Source organism: Pongo abelii, chromosome 15 (genome assembly GCF_028885655.2).
Source record: "Pongo abelii isolate AG06213 chromosome 15, NHGRI_mPonAbe1-v2.0_pri, whole genome shotgun sequence".
NCBI lineage: Eukaryota > Metazoa > Chordata > Mammalia > Primates > Hominidae > Pongo > Pongo abelii.
Window position 1 is genome coordinate 54,207,784 of NC_072000.2, and position 19,979 is coordinate 54,227,762.

The 19,979-nt window shown below is 37.9% G+C and overlaps 1 protein-coding gene across 2 annotated transcripts in view; it reads right to left on the minus strand.

Annotated features, from left to right (window-relative positions):
* The window catches only part of SOS2 (SOS Ras/Rho guanine nucleotide exchange factor 2), a 113,845-nt gene that overhangs the window by 46,409 nt on the left and 47,457 nt on the right, over positions 1-19,979 (minus strand). For both annotated transcript variants that reach the window (XM_002824724.6, XM_024231713.3), the window contains 3 exons: positions 18,267-18,410; positions 16,355-16,465; positions 10,373-10,471 (listed from right to left, as the gene is read on the minus strand). In XM_002824724.6, coding sequence (XP_002824770.1) covers positions 10,373-10,471; positions 16,355-16,465; positions 18,267-18,410 — 354 coding nt within the window. The remainder of the gene's footprint in view (positions 1-10,372; positions 10,472-16,354; positions 16,466-18,266; positions 18,411-19,979) is intronic.

Sequence of the window (19,979 nt, forward strand, 5' to 3'; positions counted from 1 at the left end):
TGATAAACATCATATTAATGAATATCCAACTAATATTCTACAGATACTCAAAAGAATGTGTTCCAAAATCTTACACAGAAATTACTGGGCCAGGCAAGGTGGCTCACACTTGTAATCCCAACATACTGGGAGGGCAAGGCGGGCAGATCATTTGAGCCCAGGAGTTCAAGACCAGCCTGACCACATGGAGAAACCCTGTCTCTACAAAAAATACAAAAATTAGCCGGGCGTGGTGATGGTGCACATGTAGTCCCAGCTATTTGGGAGGCTGAGGTGGGAGGATGACCTGAGCATGGGAGGTAGAGAATACAGTGAGCTGAGATTGTGCCATTACACTCCAGCCTGGGTGACAGAGTGAGACTCTGTCCCCCACAAAAAAATGAAAATAAAAATAAAAAATAAAAATACAAAAAAAAATTATCTGGACGTGGTGGTGCACGCCTGTAATCCTGAGCTACTCGCGAGGCTGAGGCATGAGAATCACTTGAACCTAGGAGGTGGAGATTGCAGTAAGCCAAGATCGCACCACCGCACTCCAGCCTGGGTGATAAGGTGAGACTCTGTCTCCAAAAAAAAAAAGAAAGAAAGAAAAAGAAAAGAAAAATTATTGTACTGAACTATGTGCAAATAAGTAATGCACTTTCATGCCCCCATTCGCTTTCTACACATCAGTCTCTGACCTCCTTATCCACTTGGTGAATTTAGCCACTAGGATACAGTTGAAATGCTTCCTCTTGAAGATGCCTTCTGATTATGTCTTTTCCCTCTTAAAATTTTTTCTTTTGAAATATCAAATTTATAGAAAAGTTGTAAAAGTAACACAAATAACTCCTGTAATACTCTGAATCACCAATTTTTAACATTTTGTCACATGCTTCATCATTCTGTGTGCCAGTGTGTGCAGAACCTTTTTTTAGTAGTTTGTGATACTATCCATTCAGTTCCTTCCAGAGGAAGGGGGACTACGGCTGAATGGTTTTGTGGTAGTTTTTGGAATATAAGGAAAAGTCAAATGTATCACAAATTACTCTCAAATAGTATCATTCTCCTTTACTCCTTTAATATTTCTCATGGCTCATCTTACAACAAGGATTTTCTTTTACAGAATCACAGTATAGTGATCAACTTCACGAAATTTAACACCGAGTAATCGACTGCGTAATCTAATCCATAGTGTATATTCCAATTTTGCCAACTGTTTTAATAACATCCTTTAAGGTAATATTTTCCCCTAAAACAGGAACTGGTCAGTGAAGCACTAAATTGTCATGTTTCTATTGTCTTTTTTATTCTGGAGAGTTCCTAAGCATTTGTCTTTCATGACTCCCGCAAATAAATAAGGACACATACACACGCACACACACTGTTCTCTCTCTCAGTAAGACAAATACCCAAAACCAATATGTATTTTTTTTTTACTTCACTGAACAAAGGAAAAATCAGTAGGAATTTTTTTCTGCCTTCCCTAAGCAGAGCTAGTAACTCCTGCTTCATTGATCTCATAGTACTACCTCTATTAGGCTCTTATAATATTGTAATTATTTGTTTGACATCTATTTTCTTCACTAAATTGTGAACATCTTAATGCCTAGGGACATGTTTTATTCCTTTTCAGTTTACCTGCATGTGGTAGGTGCTCACTAGGTGGTTGTCAGAAGTAACTGAAATAAATGACTACTGTATGATTTTAAGTATTTAGACCAATAATGAATGGTTTTTGAGCTCTGCTCTGTGCACGCTCTTTTATGCATTAGCTTATTTAATTTTTATTACAACTCTGTAACACGAGGTACTATAATCATATGTTACAGATGAAGGAAATGAGGCACAGAGAAATTAAGTAATTTGCCCAATATAAATAGGAGAGTTTATATCCAAACCCAGGAGCTCCGACCCCAAAGTCTCTGCTTTTTTGCTACACTAATACCCCGTGGCTCTACAATGACACCAGACACAGCTACGCAAAACACTGGTCTGTGTCTAAATCTGATGACCATTGAGTTGAAAGGGATTCTTTCTATGTTGAAAACAAACTGGATAACTACTGAGTTTAAGAAATAAAATGAAAATGGAAAAGAGGTCAAACAGAAAAGATACCCTTGCTATATATGCTTAAAATTAAAAATAAAAGTGACTGTTTATTAATGGGTAATATCATTTCTTTTTCTTTGAGATAAAGTCTCACTTTGTCTACTAGGCTGGAATGCAGTGGCACGATCTCGGTTCACTGCATCCTCGATGTCCCAGGTTCAAGCGATCCTCTTGCCTTAACCCCCAGACCCCCGAGTAGCTTGGACTACAGGCATGGCCACCACACCCAGCTAATTTTTGAATATTTTGTAGAGATGGGGTTTGGCCATGTTGCCCAGGCTGGTCTCAAATTCCTGAGCTCCAGCAATCCACCTTCCTTGGCCTCCTAAAGTGCTAGGATTACAAGCATGACCCACCGCGCTTAGCTTTAATGGGTAGTATCTTATGAACCTAGCTGAAGAATATATTCCTTGCTACCTGATACTCATCATTATCCTTAGTTGTCCATAAGTGTATCCTGTCCAAGATTTTACATTTCATTTGTTTTTTCTTAACTCTGTGTGAGACTTCACTGAAATATTTACCCTGCTTTTCTTGAAACTCCTACCAAATGCTACATCTACTATGGACATATGCGCCCATAGCAAGGGGAATTTCAACAAATTATGAATTTGTCTCTAATTCACTGTACTAGGAGTTCAGTCTAGGTGTGAAATAAAACATGTAATCAATTCTTTTTTATTAGTAATAAACTCTCTAGATTTTCATAAGAGTGGAGTTGGTAATTTGGTGGGAAATTAAATCCATTAAAACCTATGACTAGGCTGGGCACACGGGCTCATGCCTGTAATCTCTCCACTTTGGAAGGTCAAGACAAGAGGATCACTTGAGGCCAGAAGTTTGAGATCAGCTTGGGCAACATAGCGAGACTCCTTCTCTAAAAAGAAATAACCTAAAAACCCCAAAACAAACAAACAAAAAACCCATGATCATATTTCTTTGCGTGCTTTTTTAAAAAAACACTAACTTTTAAAAAAAAAACACATAAGAAAGTTAACTGCTATTAACTTTCTTTCATATGTACCTGAATCATATGTCAGTACTGAAAAAGTAAATATGTAGTAAAATCCTCTTCATGGTCTTTTTTAAGAGTTGAGAGATTTCTTTCAAAAGAGATTGCAAGCTCTTTATGTTATGAATATACTCACACACACACACACAAAGAATGACAAAGCAAGCCTGGGCAACATGACAAAACCCCTTCTCTACAAAAAATAAAAAAACAAAAATTAGCTGGGTATGGTGGCATGCTCTTGTAGTTCTAGCTACTCGGGAAGCTGAGATGGGAGGACTGATTGAGGCTGGGACGTCAAGGCTGCAGTAAGCCATGAATGGGCTACTGCACTCCAGCCTGGGCGACAAGAGTGAGACTCTGTCTAAAAAAAACAGGAATGATAACAAGCAAATGTTGCATAATGTTAACAACTGGTAGCCAGGCGCAATGGCTCACACCTGTAATCCCAGCACTTTGGGGGGCTGAGGCAAGAGGATCACCTGAAATCAGGAGTTTGAGACCAGCCTGGCCAACATGGTGAAACCCAGTCTCTACCGAACAATACAAAAATTAGAATGGCGTGGTGGTGTGCACCTGTAATCCCAGCTACTTGGGAGGCTGATGTGGGAGAATCGCTTGAACTCAGGAGGTGGGGGTTGTAGTGAGCTGAGATCTCACCACTGCACTCCAGCCTGGGCAACAGAGTGAGACTCTGTCTCAAAAAAAAAAGAAAAAAAAAGTGAGTCCAGGTGAAGGGTGCTCACCACTATTTCTGTAACTTTTTTCTGTTTTTCAAAGTAAAAGGTAAAAAAAATTACCTATAAACTCTATTGTTTCATATTGAAATACTGGTTGATCTTCCTCAATGAACCTCACTGAAGTTATTACTAAGTTTTCCTGTTAAGCTTTAAACTAAATTAATTCCTCTTGAGAGAGAATAATTTTTATTCTTTCCATTACTGAATTCCCAAGGAATGACCAGGGAGTTAGGAGAGTAAGAGAACATTACTTGCCTTTGAATAAACCAGTTCTGAAATGAGAGAGTTAACATGTCCTTAGTAAAAAATGACAGACATAGATTATTTTCTGAGACAAGGTCTTGCTCTGTTGCCCAGGCTGGAGTGCCATGGTGTGATCTCAGTTTATTACAGCCTCCAATTCCTGGGCTCAAGTGATCTTCTCATCTCAGTCTCACAAGTAGCTGTGACTACTGGCATGCATTACCACGCTCAGCTAATTTTAAATATTTTTGTAGAGATGAGGTCTCACTATATTGCCCAGGCTGGTCTCAAACTCCTGGGTTCACGCCATCCTTTCACCTCAGCCTCCCAAAGTGCTGGGATTACAGACATGAGCCACCATGCCTCGCCTATGTACCTTCTTAGAGAAATGTCTAAGTCCTTTGCTCATTTTTTTAGTCATTTTGTTTTTGTTGTTGAGTTGTAGGAGTTCTTTATGTATTCTGCATATTAATCTTTTAACAGATATATAATTTACAAATATTTTCCCATTCTATAGATTGCCGTTTTGTGATACTGTTTTGGCTCAGTACTCATCCAAAATAAATTCTGTCTCATGTTAAGCCCACTTTGGGATGAGAATCATAAGACAGAAGGCTGGACTAGTGTGACTCAAAGGTTATTACATCCCTTTAGTAGTAGAAAACACAATCCTGGAACAGTTTTAACCCACTGTTTTAAAGTATCTGCTTTGGTGATACACCAAGAGAGATTTATTCTTGGATTTAGTGTTTAAATATTATTTAAGTTTTATTTTCCAAAATCAGATTTATGATAAAACAAGATGGAAAAACAACTATATGACAAGAAATTAGAGGATACCATACATAGTTACTTAACATTATTTCAAAGTACATTGTTAGGTTTGGTGCAGTGGCTCACGCCTGTAATCCCAGCAGTTTGGGAGGCCAAGGTAGGCGGATCATTTGAGGTCAGGAGTTTGAGACTAGCCTGACCAACATGGTGAAACCCCGTCTCTACTAAAAATACAAAAAAAAAAAAAATTAGCCAGGCATGGTAGCACGCGTCTGTAATCTCAGCTACTCAGGAGGCTGAAGCAGGAGAATCGTTTGAACCTGGGAGGTGGAGGTTGCAGTGAGCCGAGATTGCACCATTGCACTCTGGCCTGGGCGACAGAGTGGGACTCCATCTCAAAAAAAATAAAAATAAAAATAAAAAAACAAACAAACAAGCCAGGCACAGTGGCTCACACCTGTAATCCCAGCACTTTGGGAGGCCGAAGGCAGGTGGATCACTTGAGGTCAGGAGTTTGAGACCAGCCTGGCCAACATGGTGAAACCCCATCTCTACTAAAAAAAAAAACAGAAAAATCAGCTGGGTGTGGTGGTGGTCACCTGTAATCTCAGCTACTTGGGAGGCTGAGGCAGGAGGATCACTTGAACCTGGGAGGCGGAGGTTGCAGTGAGCCAAGATTGCACTACTGCACTCCAGCCTGGGTGACAGAGTGAGATGTGCCTCAAAAAACAAAGTACATTGTTGGTTCATTGTTACTCATGGCAATATATATTGTTATATACATTGTTGGAACAATGTTATATTATTGTTGCCATGCAACAATTTATATTGCATGGCAATATATATTGTTACATATATATAGTTACTCATGGCAGATATATAGAATATATATCTATAATATATTCACTTTATAGATAATTTTTTTTGTTCTTTTCAAATTTAAGCCCCATAACGTTCATCACAAACTACTGTTTTCATTTTTCTTCTCAGATAAATTTTGTTTATTTATTCATTTACTTTTAAGACAGGGTTTCACTCTGTCATCTAGGCTGGAGTGTACTGACACAAACATGGCTCACTGCAGCCTTGGCCTCCTAGACTCAAGCAATCCTCCTGCCTCAGCCTCCCTAGTAGCCGGGACCACAGGCATGCACCACCATGTCCAGCTAATCTGATTTTTTTTTTGTAGAGACAAGGTCTCACTTTGTTGCCCAGGCTGGTCTTGAACTCCTGGGCTCAAGTGACCTTCTCACCTTGGCCTCCCAAAGCACTGAGATTATAAGCATGAGGCACCTTATCCCACTTTCTAAGATAAATTTTAGATAAATTTCTACAAACTGCTTTTTAAACATAATTTTAGATTATTATCTTAACATATAATTCAATCTTCATGCAAGAAGAAAAAGAAAAAAATCACTTCTTGATTTATAAGTAACTTTATAACATAATTCTTATATCCAAAGAAAAAAATATAGCCAGGCACAGTGGCTCATGCCTGTAATCCCAGGACTTTGGAAAGCTGAGGCAGGCAGATTGCTTGAGCCTAGGTGTTCACGACCAGCCTAGGCAACATGGTGAGACTCTATCTCTACAAAAAATTTAAAAATTAGCTGGGCATGGTAGCACACATCTGTAGTCCTAGCTACGTGGGAGGGTCGTTTGAGCCCAGGAGGTCAAGGCTGCAGTAAGCCATGACTGTAGCACTGCATTCCAGCCTAGGTAACAGAGCAAGACCCTGTCCCAAAACAACACAACAAAATAGATGATATACAAATAGTTAACTAGTATATAAAATATACTCAACATTACTAGTCATTAGGAAAATTAAAATCAAAACCACAATGAGATACCACCTCGTATCCATTAGGATGACTATTATTAAAAAAAAAAACAAAAACAGGCCAGGCATGGTGGCTCACGCCTGTAATCCCAACACTTTGGGAGGACGAGGCAGGTGGATTGCCTGAGGTCAGGAGTTTGAGACCAGCTTGGCCAACATAGTGAAACCCTGTCTCTACTAAAATACAAAAAATTAGCTGGGTGTGGTGACAGGCGCCTGTAATCCCAGCTACGCGGGAAGCTGAGGCAGGAGAATCACTTGAACCTGGGAGGCGGAAGTTGCAGTGAGCCGAGATCGTGCCATTGCACTCCAGCCTGGGCAACAGGAGTGAAACTCCATCTCAAAAAAAAAAAAAAAAAAAAAAAAATTAACACGGTTTGGTAAAGATGTGGAGAAATCAGAACCCTGTGCACTGTTGGTAGGAATGTAAAATGGTGCCGTTACTATGAAAAACAGTGTGGTAGTTACTCAAAAAATTAAAGATAAAATTACCATATGATCCATCCATTCCATTCCTGGGTATATACATAAAATAATTCAAAGCAAGGTCTCAAAGACATATTTGTACACCCACATTCACAGAAGCATTATTTATAGTAACCAAAAGGTAGAAAAAAATCCAACAGTCAGCTAGGTGCGGTGGCTCACGCCTGTAATCCCAGCATTTTGGGAGGCCAAGATGGATGGATCATGAGGTCAAGAGATTGAGTCCATCCTGGCCAACATGGTGAAACTCCGGCTCTACTAAAAATACAAAAATTAGCTGGGCGTGGTGACATGCACCTGTAGTCCCAGCTACTCAGGAGGCTGAGGCAGGAGAACTGCTTGAACCCAGGGGGCAGAGGTTGCAGTGAGCCGAGATCATGCCGCTGCACTCCAGCCAGGCGACAGAGCAAAATTCCATCTCAAAAAAAAAAAAAAAAAAATTCAACGGTCTATCAACAGATGAATGGATAAATAAAATACGGTATAACACACCAATGAAATATTATCATCTCTCAAAGTTTATTTGTAAGCGTCATTGATGTTGTGTGTTGTTCTAGTGTAAGTTTCCTTCATTATCTGAATGAACCACAATATATTTACCCTTTTCTGGTTGGCAAACAGGGTTTGCTATTACTGACACCTGCTATAGACTTTCTTGTACATTTCTCTTGGTATACATGTGCCTGCATTTTGTTTCTTTAGAGTATATATTCAAGGGTGGAATTGCCTAGTCATACAGTATATATATTTTTTAATTTAAAAGGTAATGCCAAGCAGTTTTCCAAAGTGGGTTATACAGTTTACATTCCTAACAGAATGCAAATAGTTCATGCTGCTGTTTATGGATATTTTCAGACTTTCAAATTTCTGCAATCTGATGTGTATGTAATGGTATCCTGTGGTTTTAACTGCATTTCCTTGACTATTAATGAGTTTGAATACACGTTTACTGCCATTTTGGATATCCTGTTTTGTGAAGTGATTCAAATCTTTTGCCATTTCTAATCTCTTCTAAGGCTTGTCTTTCCATTCCACATTTCTATTTGTTCTTCTTGTTGCTGTGCATTAACTAAAACTGAGTATATTCCATATTTATTCTAAGGGTTACAGTTTCATTGATCAGACATGGGTAGTTTCTCTTTATTCATTCTTTTTTTTTTTTGAGATGGAGTCTCGCTGTGTTGCCCAAGCTGTCTCCTGCCTCAGCCTCCTGAGTAGCTGGGATTACAGGCATGTGCCACCACCCCTAGCTAATTTTTGTATTTTTAGTAGAGACTAAAAACATGATTTTGCCATGTTGACCAGACTGGCCTCAAACTCCTAGCCTCAAGTGATTCGCTCTCCCTTGGACTCCTAAAGTGCTGGGATTACAGGCATGAGCCACTGCACCTGGCTCTCTTTATTCATTCTTTGAAGCCCAAAATTACTACTACTTAGTAATAAGAGTATCTGCTGCCTTTGGACAAGCATGAGTACTCATCAATGAGTGTTTCTTTTCCCATTTCTAATTCCTTACACAATTTCCCTTGATCTTTTAAAGGTAGGAGTGATTACCAAAGTGAGCACGTGAGAGATGGAGATTTTCTGGTGACAATCCATTCATTTCTCTCTATTACTGCTACTGATTTTCACTGACTCTAGCTAACATTTAAGAACTTCTGTCTACTTTCAGATTATGGCCCCTTTTCAACTGTAATTCCTACATATCTTGCTCAGTAAAATGTTCTTTCTCAATTTTTTTTTTCTTTAACAGGGTCTTGCTATGTTGCTCAGGCTGGCCTTGAACTCCTGACCTCATGTGATCCTCCTATCTCAGCCTCCCAAGTAGGTGGGACTATAGGCTTGTGGCCACCATGCCCAGCTTCCAACTTTTTTACTGCTCTTTAGAGGCAAAGTATCTTTCTGCTTGATTATTTTGTAACTCTCCTTTAGGATACCACATCGTTGGTTTAGATAGACAGTTAAGACTTTTTCCGTCTAATCCATGGTAGTAACATCAAAATAAAAGCCAAAATAATTCTATGTATACCTCGTAGGCATCTAGGCAAGTAATATATATGATTATTTCTAATGAATACTTATCTCTTTTTTACGTTCTTTTTTATGGAGTGCTACTACCCACAGCATTTGATGCTGGAGGTAGCCAGCTTTTTTTTTATTTTTATTTTTTTGAGACGCAGTCTCGCTCTGCCGCCCAGGCTGGAGTGCAATGGCGCGATCTCTGCTCACTGCAAGCTCCATCTCCCGGGTTCACACCATTCTCCTGCCTCAGCCTCCCAAGTAGCTGGGACTACAGGCGCCCACCATCACGCCCGGCTAATTTTTTGTACATTTAGTAGAGACGGGGTTTCACCATGTTAGCCAGGATGGTCTCGATCTCCTGACCTTGTGATCCACCCGCCTCAGCCTGCCAAAGTGCTGGGATTACAGGTGTGAGCCACCGCACCCGGCGGTAGTCAGCTTTTATCCACAAATAGATGAGCAACTTCATTGTGTAAGTCTCCATGGATACTAATGGATCCATAAAGAACTCATCAAAAGATATGCAGGCTTCATATGAATAATATATAAGCATATATTTGGATGACTAAATTTTTAAAAATAAGGTTCATGTCTTATTAGAAGTCCTATCATTAGTCTTAGAGTTTCCCTCTAATATTGGCCAACATTTAAAAATGCTGGTTTGACCATATAATTAAAAAAAAATTTTCCCCTACCTAGATGATTGCTTTTTAAAAATCCTTGCTACTAGGTCTGCATTTAAGATCAGGTCATTGACTATAATGGCCTGACTCATCCTAAGCCACAGCTACTTTTGCCACCAATTAATCACTAGCCTCCAAACCCTCTTAGCCAATGTGACCAGGACTAGTGGTTGGCTAGTTAATTAAAACAGAGAAGAGAGTCTTTTTTTTTAAGTTATACATATATTTTTAAGGTGTTGCTTGGGTCCCAGCTAAGAGAGGAAGAATACAACACTGCACAGAAAAAAATATTAACTTCAAAAGTTATTTCCTTTATAAGATAAACAAGATAGAAATTTAGAGCAATGTTACATATAAAAATTATTAATTACTTACATAAAATAAGAATTAAAAGACTGGTACTGTGTGTCTCCAAAATTAATTCAAAAAAGTAAACTCTTCTATTAGATAAGTACTTTGAGATTCTGTTATAAAATCTTACCTTTAATAACTCAAAGTAGTGCCAACAGTGGTACACTGGCACCAGCATAAGACGTGGAAGGACATAACGAACTGCCTCTTTAAAACCATCAGCAATGGACTGCAAAGCAAAAAGATATCACAGTATGTATGTCTCTGACATCAAGGATATGCAACAGCAGTGACTAACAGAAATGGCTACTAAAAATTTGAGATACACACTTATCAAAACTACAACAGAATGCATGTTCTATATTGAAACTGAAGTGCTATCAAGTTGTTCTTTTCTCCCTTTCCTCCTTTAAGTTATTAGAGAAATATACACATTAATTTTCTTTTATATGGCTAAAATAGCTTTCACAATAATCCTCTACAGCTTATGTTCTGGCTTCCATATACCCTCAAGGAATTCTGAAAATCTATGTACTCTCCTGCACAATTTTAAAATGTTTTAAATTTAAATAGTTACAAAAGATGCATTTCAGGGAATGCTGTATACTGTAAATGTGATTTATAAGTATTTCACCAAACAATAATTGAATAAATTTCAGATTTAGCTCATTTATGAAAAATGTCTGTCATACAACTTAATTGACAAAGTCGATCTTCACTGTCAAAATAAACAGCAACATCAGACTCAGTTTGTCAGAAGTCAAACTTTATTGTTAAATTCAAACGAACATTATTAACGTCATAGTCTCAAGGATTAGAAGCCTCTGGAGGAAACTACAACTGCTTCCAACATATTACATCAAGGTATGAGAACTTTACAAGCTTCTCCTCTTCTTTATCCCAAATGATGATGAAGTACTTACAATAAGGTTAATATAAACCTTTGTGATAACCATATCACTTCTTAATTCTGACAGATAGATATGACATAACATACATAGATATGACATTTTGGCTACCAAGAATTTTTACTATCATCCCCCTATAACATTCTTTTGTGAACTCTTTTGCTTTGTACTCAGTGAACTCTCCAATAGGAGTAATACTTTTTTTTTTTTTTTTTTTTCCTGTTTGGTGCCCTAGAGGTTTTTACATCTTGGATCAATGCATAATGGGAAATACGTAATAGCAAAAGGTAACAAGTAAGAGAATTTGGAAAAGACAATGCAAAAAAACATAAACAAGATCTCCGAAGACTAGAAACAGATTCCCTTAAAGCTCTCTGTGCCATTATATATCCTGAAAAATCTTAGTGTATAGCTTGGGATAGGTATACCCCAGTTTTGGAAACTACTGTAGAATAAATGGTTTTCTAAAATTTATAATGGATTTAACTCATGTTAATTTTAAATGTCTATATAGTTGACTTACTGGTATTTCTCCCCATAAGAAAAACACCAACCACACCAATATAAAATGTGAGAAAGAATCTGATATGCTGCTTTAAAAAAATCTTCATAAATATTCCCATAATTTTCACATTTTGTTAAATTATAATCTGTTCAACAGACTTATTACCCAGTAACCAAACTTCTTACTAGGATACACAAAAAGTGCCACCAATTTTCCTAAAGATTAATTCATTTTCACATTTGTTATGATCTGAATGTTTGTGTTCCCTCAAAAGTCATATATTGAAACCTAATCCCCAATGCAACAGTATTAAGAGGTGGGGCCTTTAGGAGGTGATTAGGATATGAGGGCAGAGCCCCTGTGAACGGGGTTAGTGTCCTTATAAAAGGGGCCTAAGGGAGCTTGTTTGTGCTATCCATCATGTGAGGACACAACAAGAAAGCACCATCTATGAACCAGAAGAGCAAACCCTCACTAGTGCACCAAACTAGACACCAAATCTGTTAGCCTCTTGACGTGGGACTTCCTAAATGTGAACTGTGAGAAATAAATTTCTATTGTTTATAAGTCATCCAGTTTATGATATTTTATTAGAGAAGCCTGAATAGACTAAGACAGCAGCAAACTAATTAATATAGTGAATTACTCTGGATATTTTATATACAGTGCTTGAACTGGAACCAATATGAAACTTCAAAATTAGTCTACAAGATCAACTGTTTTGCTAATTTGTACTAAAATGCCTGATAAAGTGCATTCTAAAATTTTTGTACCATGTATTTACAGTGTAAGGAGTCCTCTGATAATAACAGGAGCTACATTTGAGTATTTAATACACATCAAACATTATGCTTATGCTTTATATATACATTACCATTTAATTTCCTAATAACTATAAGAGGTATATATTATTATGATCATCATTTTACAAACGAGCAAACTGAGTCTCAGAGACTAAGTGAATTGCTCAAGGTAACACAACCATTAATTAGGGCTTGGTGTGATGGCTCGCACCTGTAATCCCAGCACTTTGGGAGGCCGAGTTGGGAGGATTACCTGAGGTCAAGAGTTTGAAAACAGCCTGGCCAACATGGTGAAACCCCGTCTCTACTAAAATACAAAAATTAGCCAGGTACGGTGGCATGCGCCTGTAGTCCCAGCTACTCAGGAGGCTGAGGCAGGGGGACTCCTTAAACCCAAGAGGCAGAGGTTGCAGTGAGGCAAGATCGGGCCACTGCACTCCAGCCTGGGTGAAAGAGCGAGATTCCATCGCAAACAAACAAACAAAAACTATTAATTGGCTCAAAGCCTTAAGTTCTAACTTCAAATCTTATTTTTTTAAGTGTGCTATACAGTCTAGGTATGGTGCCTCATGGTCAACAGAACAGCCTAGCCAATATGGTGAAACTCTGTCTCTAACAGAAAATACCAAAATTAGCCAGGCATGGTGGTCCACACTTGTAGTCTCAGCTACTCGAGAGGCTAAGGCAGGAGAATCGCTTGAACCCGGGAGGTGGAGGTTGCAATGAACTGAGATTGTGCCACTGGGCAACAGAGTGAGACCCTGTCTCTAAATAAATAGATAAAGTACACTACACAGCTTCTAAAGATGCTTTTTTAGTTTTATTAAGGAAGCATTATTTTATCTTAAACTGAATGAATTTTTTTTTAAGTTAAAACAAGTGAGTTTGGCCTAAAAAGGATTTCATCTAACTCCTCCAATTTCACTGAATATCTAGGATGACAGCTTTATTAATAACTGGGCCTTTTAATCAAATTCCACAGCAAAAATTCCTAATAAAATAGGACTGAAACAAGAAATGTGTTGTGAGTGTTTTTAATGAGTATCCAAAGTTCTTATAGACTGTGTATTTAATGCATACTTTATAGTTGATATGAATATATGAGTTAACTTTAAAAACATTCCTCTCTTGAAGTAATTTTGAGAATTAAGTATAATTTGTATTCCATGATAACAAATTTTTGACAGTAGAGAAGTGGAAGATAATAAACAATGGAAATTTACAGTAAAGAAGGCAGGGAGAAGATGGTAAGTTCAGTTTTAAACATGTCATATTTGAAGTGCGTTTAGGGTATCCAAGTGCATCAATTCAAGGCAGCTGGTTATATGAAAGTGTATAGACACATACGCATATGTACAGAGTGCTTAAAAGAAAGTGATGGCCTGGAAATACAAATAAGAAGTCACTAGTATATAGATATGAAGTCACCCAAGGAGAGCACAGAACAGAAAAACAGGGGCTGATAACAGAAGTTGGATAATAGCTATAATAATTAAGAGACTGAGAAGAAATCAGAGAAGACGAAAATTGGGAGCATGTAGTATCATAGGAGCTGATATGGTTTGATTTTGTGTCCCCGTCCAAATCTCATCTTCAACTGTAATCCCCAATTTTGGAGGTGGGACCTAGTGGGAGGTAACTGGATCATGGGGGTGGATTTCTTCCTTTAATGCTGTTCTTGTAATAGAGTTCTCAGGAGATCTGGTTGTTTAAAAGTCTGTGGCACCTCCCTGCTCCTTCCTCCTGCTTTGACCATGTGAAGACATACCTGCTTCCCTTTTGCCTTCCGCCATGATTTTAAGTTTCCTGAGGCCTCCCCAGCCATGCTTCCTGTAGAGCCTGTGGAACTCTGAGCCAATTAAATCTCTTTTCTTTATAAATCACCCAGTCTCAGGTATTTTTTTCTTTTTTTTTTTTGAGACAGAGTCTCACTCTGTAGCCCAGGCTTGAGTGCAGCGTTGCAATCTCGGCTCACTGCAACCCTCACCTCCTGGGTTCAAGTGATCCTCCTGCCTCTGCCTCTGTAGTAGCTGAAACTACAGGTGTGCACTACCATGCCCGCTAGTGTGTGTGTGTGTATACCTTTTTTTTTTTTTTTTTTTTTTTTTGGAGACAGGGTCTTGCTCTGTCACTTAGGCTGGAGTGTAGTGGCACGATCTCGGCTCACTGCAACCTCCGCCTCCCGGGTTCAAGCAATTCTCCTGCCTCAGCCTCCCGAGTAGCTGGGATTACAGGTGCGTGCCACCACACCCAGCTAATTTTTGCATTTTTTAGTAGAGAGGGTTTCACCAGGTTGGCTAGGCTGGTCTGGAACTCCTGACCTCAGGTGATCCACCCACCTCAGCCTCCCAAAGTGCTGGGATTACAGGCATGAGCCATCACGCCCAGTCTTCAGGTATACAGGAACCAAGAGATAAGAGCAGTAACAAATACTACAGACTTAAGTATGAAATAAAAATGTCCACTGGATTTGGCAATTAAGTTACTTGTCAAAGCCAATTTATATCCTGATTAAAACATACATGGTAGTGTTTTCATAAAGAATGGTAAAAAATAATATAAAGACAATTGGCTGCAAAGAAAAAATGAGAGACGAAATGAAAAAACTTTCTTCACTCTAGTTAATTATTCTACTAGAGTGAAGCATTTGTTTGCTTGTTTTAGGACGATAAGGATTTTTACCATATTCAAACGTCAAGGGGTAAAAGCCAGCTTATTTTTTATTTTTATTTTTTTTGAGACTGGGTCTCACTCTGTACCCAAGGCTGGAGTGCAGTGGCATGATCATGACTCATTGCAGCCTTGACCTCCCAGGCTCAAGCAATTCTCCTGGCATGCCACAGGTGCACACCACCACGCTCGGCTAAGTTTTTATATTTTGTAGAGATGAGGTCTCCCTATTTTGCCCAGGCTGGTCTCAAACACCTGGGTCCAAGCAATCCTCTGACCTTAGCCTCCCAAAGTGCTGGGATTACAGGCACGAGCCACCACGTCTGGCTGGAAAAGTCAGTTTAGATGTAGAAGTTTTACATATTTAGCCAAGTATTACCTATGCCAACATAACTTTTGTTGTTAGTGTTGATAGTAAAAATAAAATTTTATTTGTATCTCTCCACTTATTTTCATTTTATCTAAGTGTATTCCTGAACCAACTAACTTGCATACTCTCCCTCAATACAGTATTTATCTCCTTTAAATTGTAGGCCTCACAGAAAAATCAGTATGAGTACATAAGAGGTTGAGGTTATCTCAACTTTTTAAGATTTCTCCAAATCTTCCTCCTATAGGGAACATAATCCTGAAATCACACTCCAGATTCATCTTTATTTTTTATTTTTTTATTTTTTTGAGACAGAGTCTCGCTATTCCACCCAAGCTGGAGTGCAGTGGGCGCGATCTCGGCTCACTGCAACCTCCGCCTTCCAGGTTCAAGTGATTCTCCTGCCTTAGCCTCCTGAGTAGCTGGGATTACAGGAGCCCGCCACCACGCCCAGCTAACTTGTGCAATTTTAGTGGAGACAGGGTGTCACCATACTGGCCAGGCTGGTCTCAAACTCCTGACCTCAAGTGATCCACCTGTCTTGGCCTCCCAAAATGCTGGGATTTACAGGCATGAGCCACCGCACCCGGCCAAATTCATCTTTATACCCCAGATCTAGTATGTGCCAAATTCTTCTGGTCATTCAGTATTCGTGATATTGTACTATAAAAGATTTCTACAATAAGAACAGACAGAGCTCCAGAGAGAAAACAGAAGATAATCCAAAACAGGTTTAGAATAAACAAGATTTGAAGGATTAAAAGGATTCTAGAATTACAAATATTTGAAGGATAAAATAGTGAGATATTTATTTGCTTTATTAAAAAAAAAAAAAAAACCTTCAATTTAAGTTTACCTGAAAGTGTAGAGCAACTGCAGGTCTGGCCATCAATTTATTGAAATGTTCATGAAACTCTGGTGAAAGAATGTCCTGTGATAATGTTTCATAAGGATCAAATGCTTGCTCCTATTTTTTTAAAAAAGAGAAAAAGCATTAGGTTTAAAAGAATATATTTTCTACCAATATGGTACAGATTATTATCACTTGATCCCAGGAGTTCGAGGTTACAGTGAGCTATGATTGTGCCACTATATTCCAGCTTGAGCAAGAGTGAAACCCTGTCTCAAAAGAAAAGAAAGAAATGAAAAGAAAGAAGAGAAGAGGAAAGAAAGATTTATTTTCCCATTAGACTGGCAAAAATTAATGGGATATCTGCAGAACCAGATATGAAAACAAAACAAATTTTGAAAAAAAGAATTAAAAAGAAAAGGAATAAGGTAATACCGAGTTAGTGAAGGGAAAGGGTGAAGAAAGAAGGAAGCTTAATACACTGGAACTTAGCTGGAAGTGAACGTGGCAAAATGTTTCGAAATTCTAAAAATGTATCTAGTCTTTAGCACTACAATTCCACTTCCAGGAATATATCCTTAAAAATGATTAGAATATATGGCTAGGTGCAGTGGCTCACGCCTATAATCCCAGCACTTTGGGAGGCCGAGGCGGACGGATCATGAGGTCAGGAGTTCGAGGCCAGCCTAGCCAACAGAGAGGATCACTGTCTCTACTAAAAATACAAAAAATTAGCCGGGCGTGGTGGCAGGCGCCTGTAATCCCAGCTACTCAGGAGGCTGAGGCAGGAGAATGGCTTGAACCTAAGAGGCAGAGGTTGCAGTAAGACGAGATTGTGCCATTGCACTCTAGCCTGTGTGACAGAGGGAGACTCCGTGTCAAAAAAAAAAAAAAAGATTAGAATATCAAGGCATAGTGCAAGTATGTTTGTTGCAGTGTTGTTTACAATAACAAAAAAAAAAAAAGGAAAAAACTCTACAACCTATGGATAATAGATAGTTAAAGTATGTTATGGTGTCTCCATATAACATCGCATTATTTATACTTGAAAATTGTGTTGAAGTATATACATTAACATGGATAATGTTTATGATATACAGAGTAAAAACAGTAAGTTATAAAATAGTGGGATCCTATTTTTGCAAACACACATACATTCGCATGTATGCACAGAAATATATAAGGATAAGTTATCTCTGGGTGTTATAAAATAAAGTGACTTTCATCTAATTTATATATCTCTATTTTTCTGAATATTTTTACAATGAGCTACATTATTTTTATAGTCATTTAAAAGATAACAAAATGATTTTTACTTTGGAAAACATTAAAATAATATAAACCTTCTTTCCAACTTTAAGTTTAAAATTCACAGAAGGTAAAGAGCTATGTCAATAAAATGTATCTTCCTTCATCTTGAACATACTTACCACTAAAAAAAAAAAAAAAAAAAAACCTAAATGTTACTACTCTAGTTTATATACTACTCTAGTATATAAACTTTCACTATAAATATTGCCATAAACACACTATAAAGAAAGTGTCACTATATAGGCAATGTGATTTTAGTTTGTTATCAGTTAAATCTTAAATATCTTTTTATAATGGCCAGTAGTATCTTCTAATTTTCATAAAGAATATCTTACAAAAAAATTTTTTTTTTGGAGACAGGGTCTCACTCTGTTGCCCAGGATGGAGTGCAGTGACACAATCATGGGCTTGATTTCCCAGGCTCAAGCAGTCCTCCTACCTTAGCCTCCTCAGTCACTGGGACCACAGATGGGCACTACCATGCCTGGCTAATTATTTTACTTTTTTATGGAAATGGGGTCTCACTCTGTTGCCAAGACTCATCTCTAAATTTCTTACCACAGCATTTAGGACTTTAATGAGAGTATAAGTAGTTTTGTAAACTTACTTCTGCCAAATCTTCAAAACAGCTGCCAGCTAAGGGATGAGGACTGCTTTCATCAGTCATTTCAACTGTGTCTTCAATCAAACCTAAAAGTTTCACAGTCAATTCATGTATATCTGAAATGTTACTAAAAATCTTTTCGATATCCTGAAAAAAGAGAAGGAAAGGTTAAGAAATGTGAGATTGAGAATTCTGCTTAAAAATTACTAAATATAAAAAGCAATATAGGCTACTCGAGGCACACTGCCTATGGAGTAGCCCTGCTCCACAACAAACAGTACTTCTGCTGCTGCTGTACGCTGCCGCTTCAGCAGAGGTTCCTACCATTGTCATGCCTTTGACTTCTTTCCTGGACAAAGCCAAGAACTGTCCCGAGCTAAGCCTCAACTTTGGGGCTTACCTGCCCTGCACGAAATACATCATTTAATTTATGGGTGATACTAGTTTTCTACATGTTTTTAAATTTATGGAATAAACTATAGAATTTCTTTAACTAGCAAATCTTTTATTGGGAGCATGATTAAAGCTATTATTATCACTTTTGAACAATTCGTATATTATATAAAGCAATATATTTGCATTAAATGTCAACAAGCTATAGCAGAATTTTTGCATTTTGCTCTTGGGAAAACTCATTCTTTGTAAAAATAAAAGTTATCACATGTGAATGCATTCTCATTATAAAAGATTCAAACACAAGACAGTAAAATATGAATGTTTACTTTCATGCCCCCCTTACACCCGTGACCCTCAGAGGTAGAAACTATTAATAGTTTAGCATGCATTATTCCAGTATAAAATTCCAACCATTTCCAAACATGTACATCTTGATGTTAATATATTAAAAGATGGAATCATACTGTGTATTCTTTTAACTTGGGTTGGAGAGGTCAACATACTTTGGAAATAAAGAGACTTGCTTGTACAAAAAAAAAAAAGAAACAATATAAGAGTTAAGGGTATATCTTCATTCAATCCGAAATTAATATATTCCAAGACAGTAAAAATCAATCATGAACAGGAAGAGAATTTTAAAAATCTCTTGGATAACAGACAATAAAAATACTACAAAATATAGATTCTAGATAGTTTTGCTAAATCTAAAACCTCCTACTGTGGATGATTCTAAGCTACTTTTTACATAAAGAATTCTGGCATTTGAGTGTTTTAAAACTGGCTGAGATGCTAAAAGACTTGATCAAGGTCTTACAGAGCTCCAGGTTTTACTTATAGCTTAGGCTATATAGTCTTATAGGTTAATGATAAGAGCTGGGATGAGAATGAAGATAACTCCTAATCCTGTTATAATCTGGTTTCACAATTTAGGGCCCATCTCCTGGATCTGAGAAGGAATTACAGATTTCATCCAAGCTCCCATCTGTGAATTACAGCCATGCATTGCTTAAAGACAGGGGTATGTTCTGAGAAATGCGCTGTTAGGCGATTTTGTCATTGTGCAAATATCATGGCTAGATGATATACTACAACACTTAGGCCACATAGGTACAGCCTATTGCTCCTGGGCTACAAACCTGTACAGCATGTTACTGTGTGGAATACCGTAGGTAATTGTAACACAATGGTATTTGTGTATCTAAACATATCTATATAGAGAAAAGGTACAGTAAAAATATAGTATAATCTTACAGGATTACTGTCATATATGTGGGTATTTATAGTCTATCACTGACTAAAACATCGTATGTGGCAGATAGC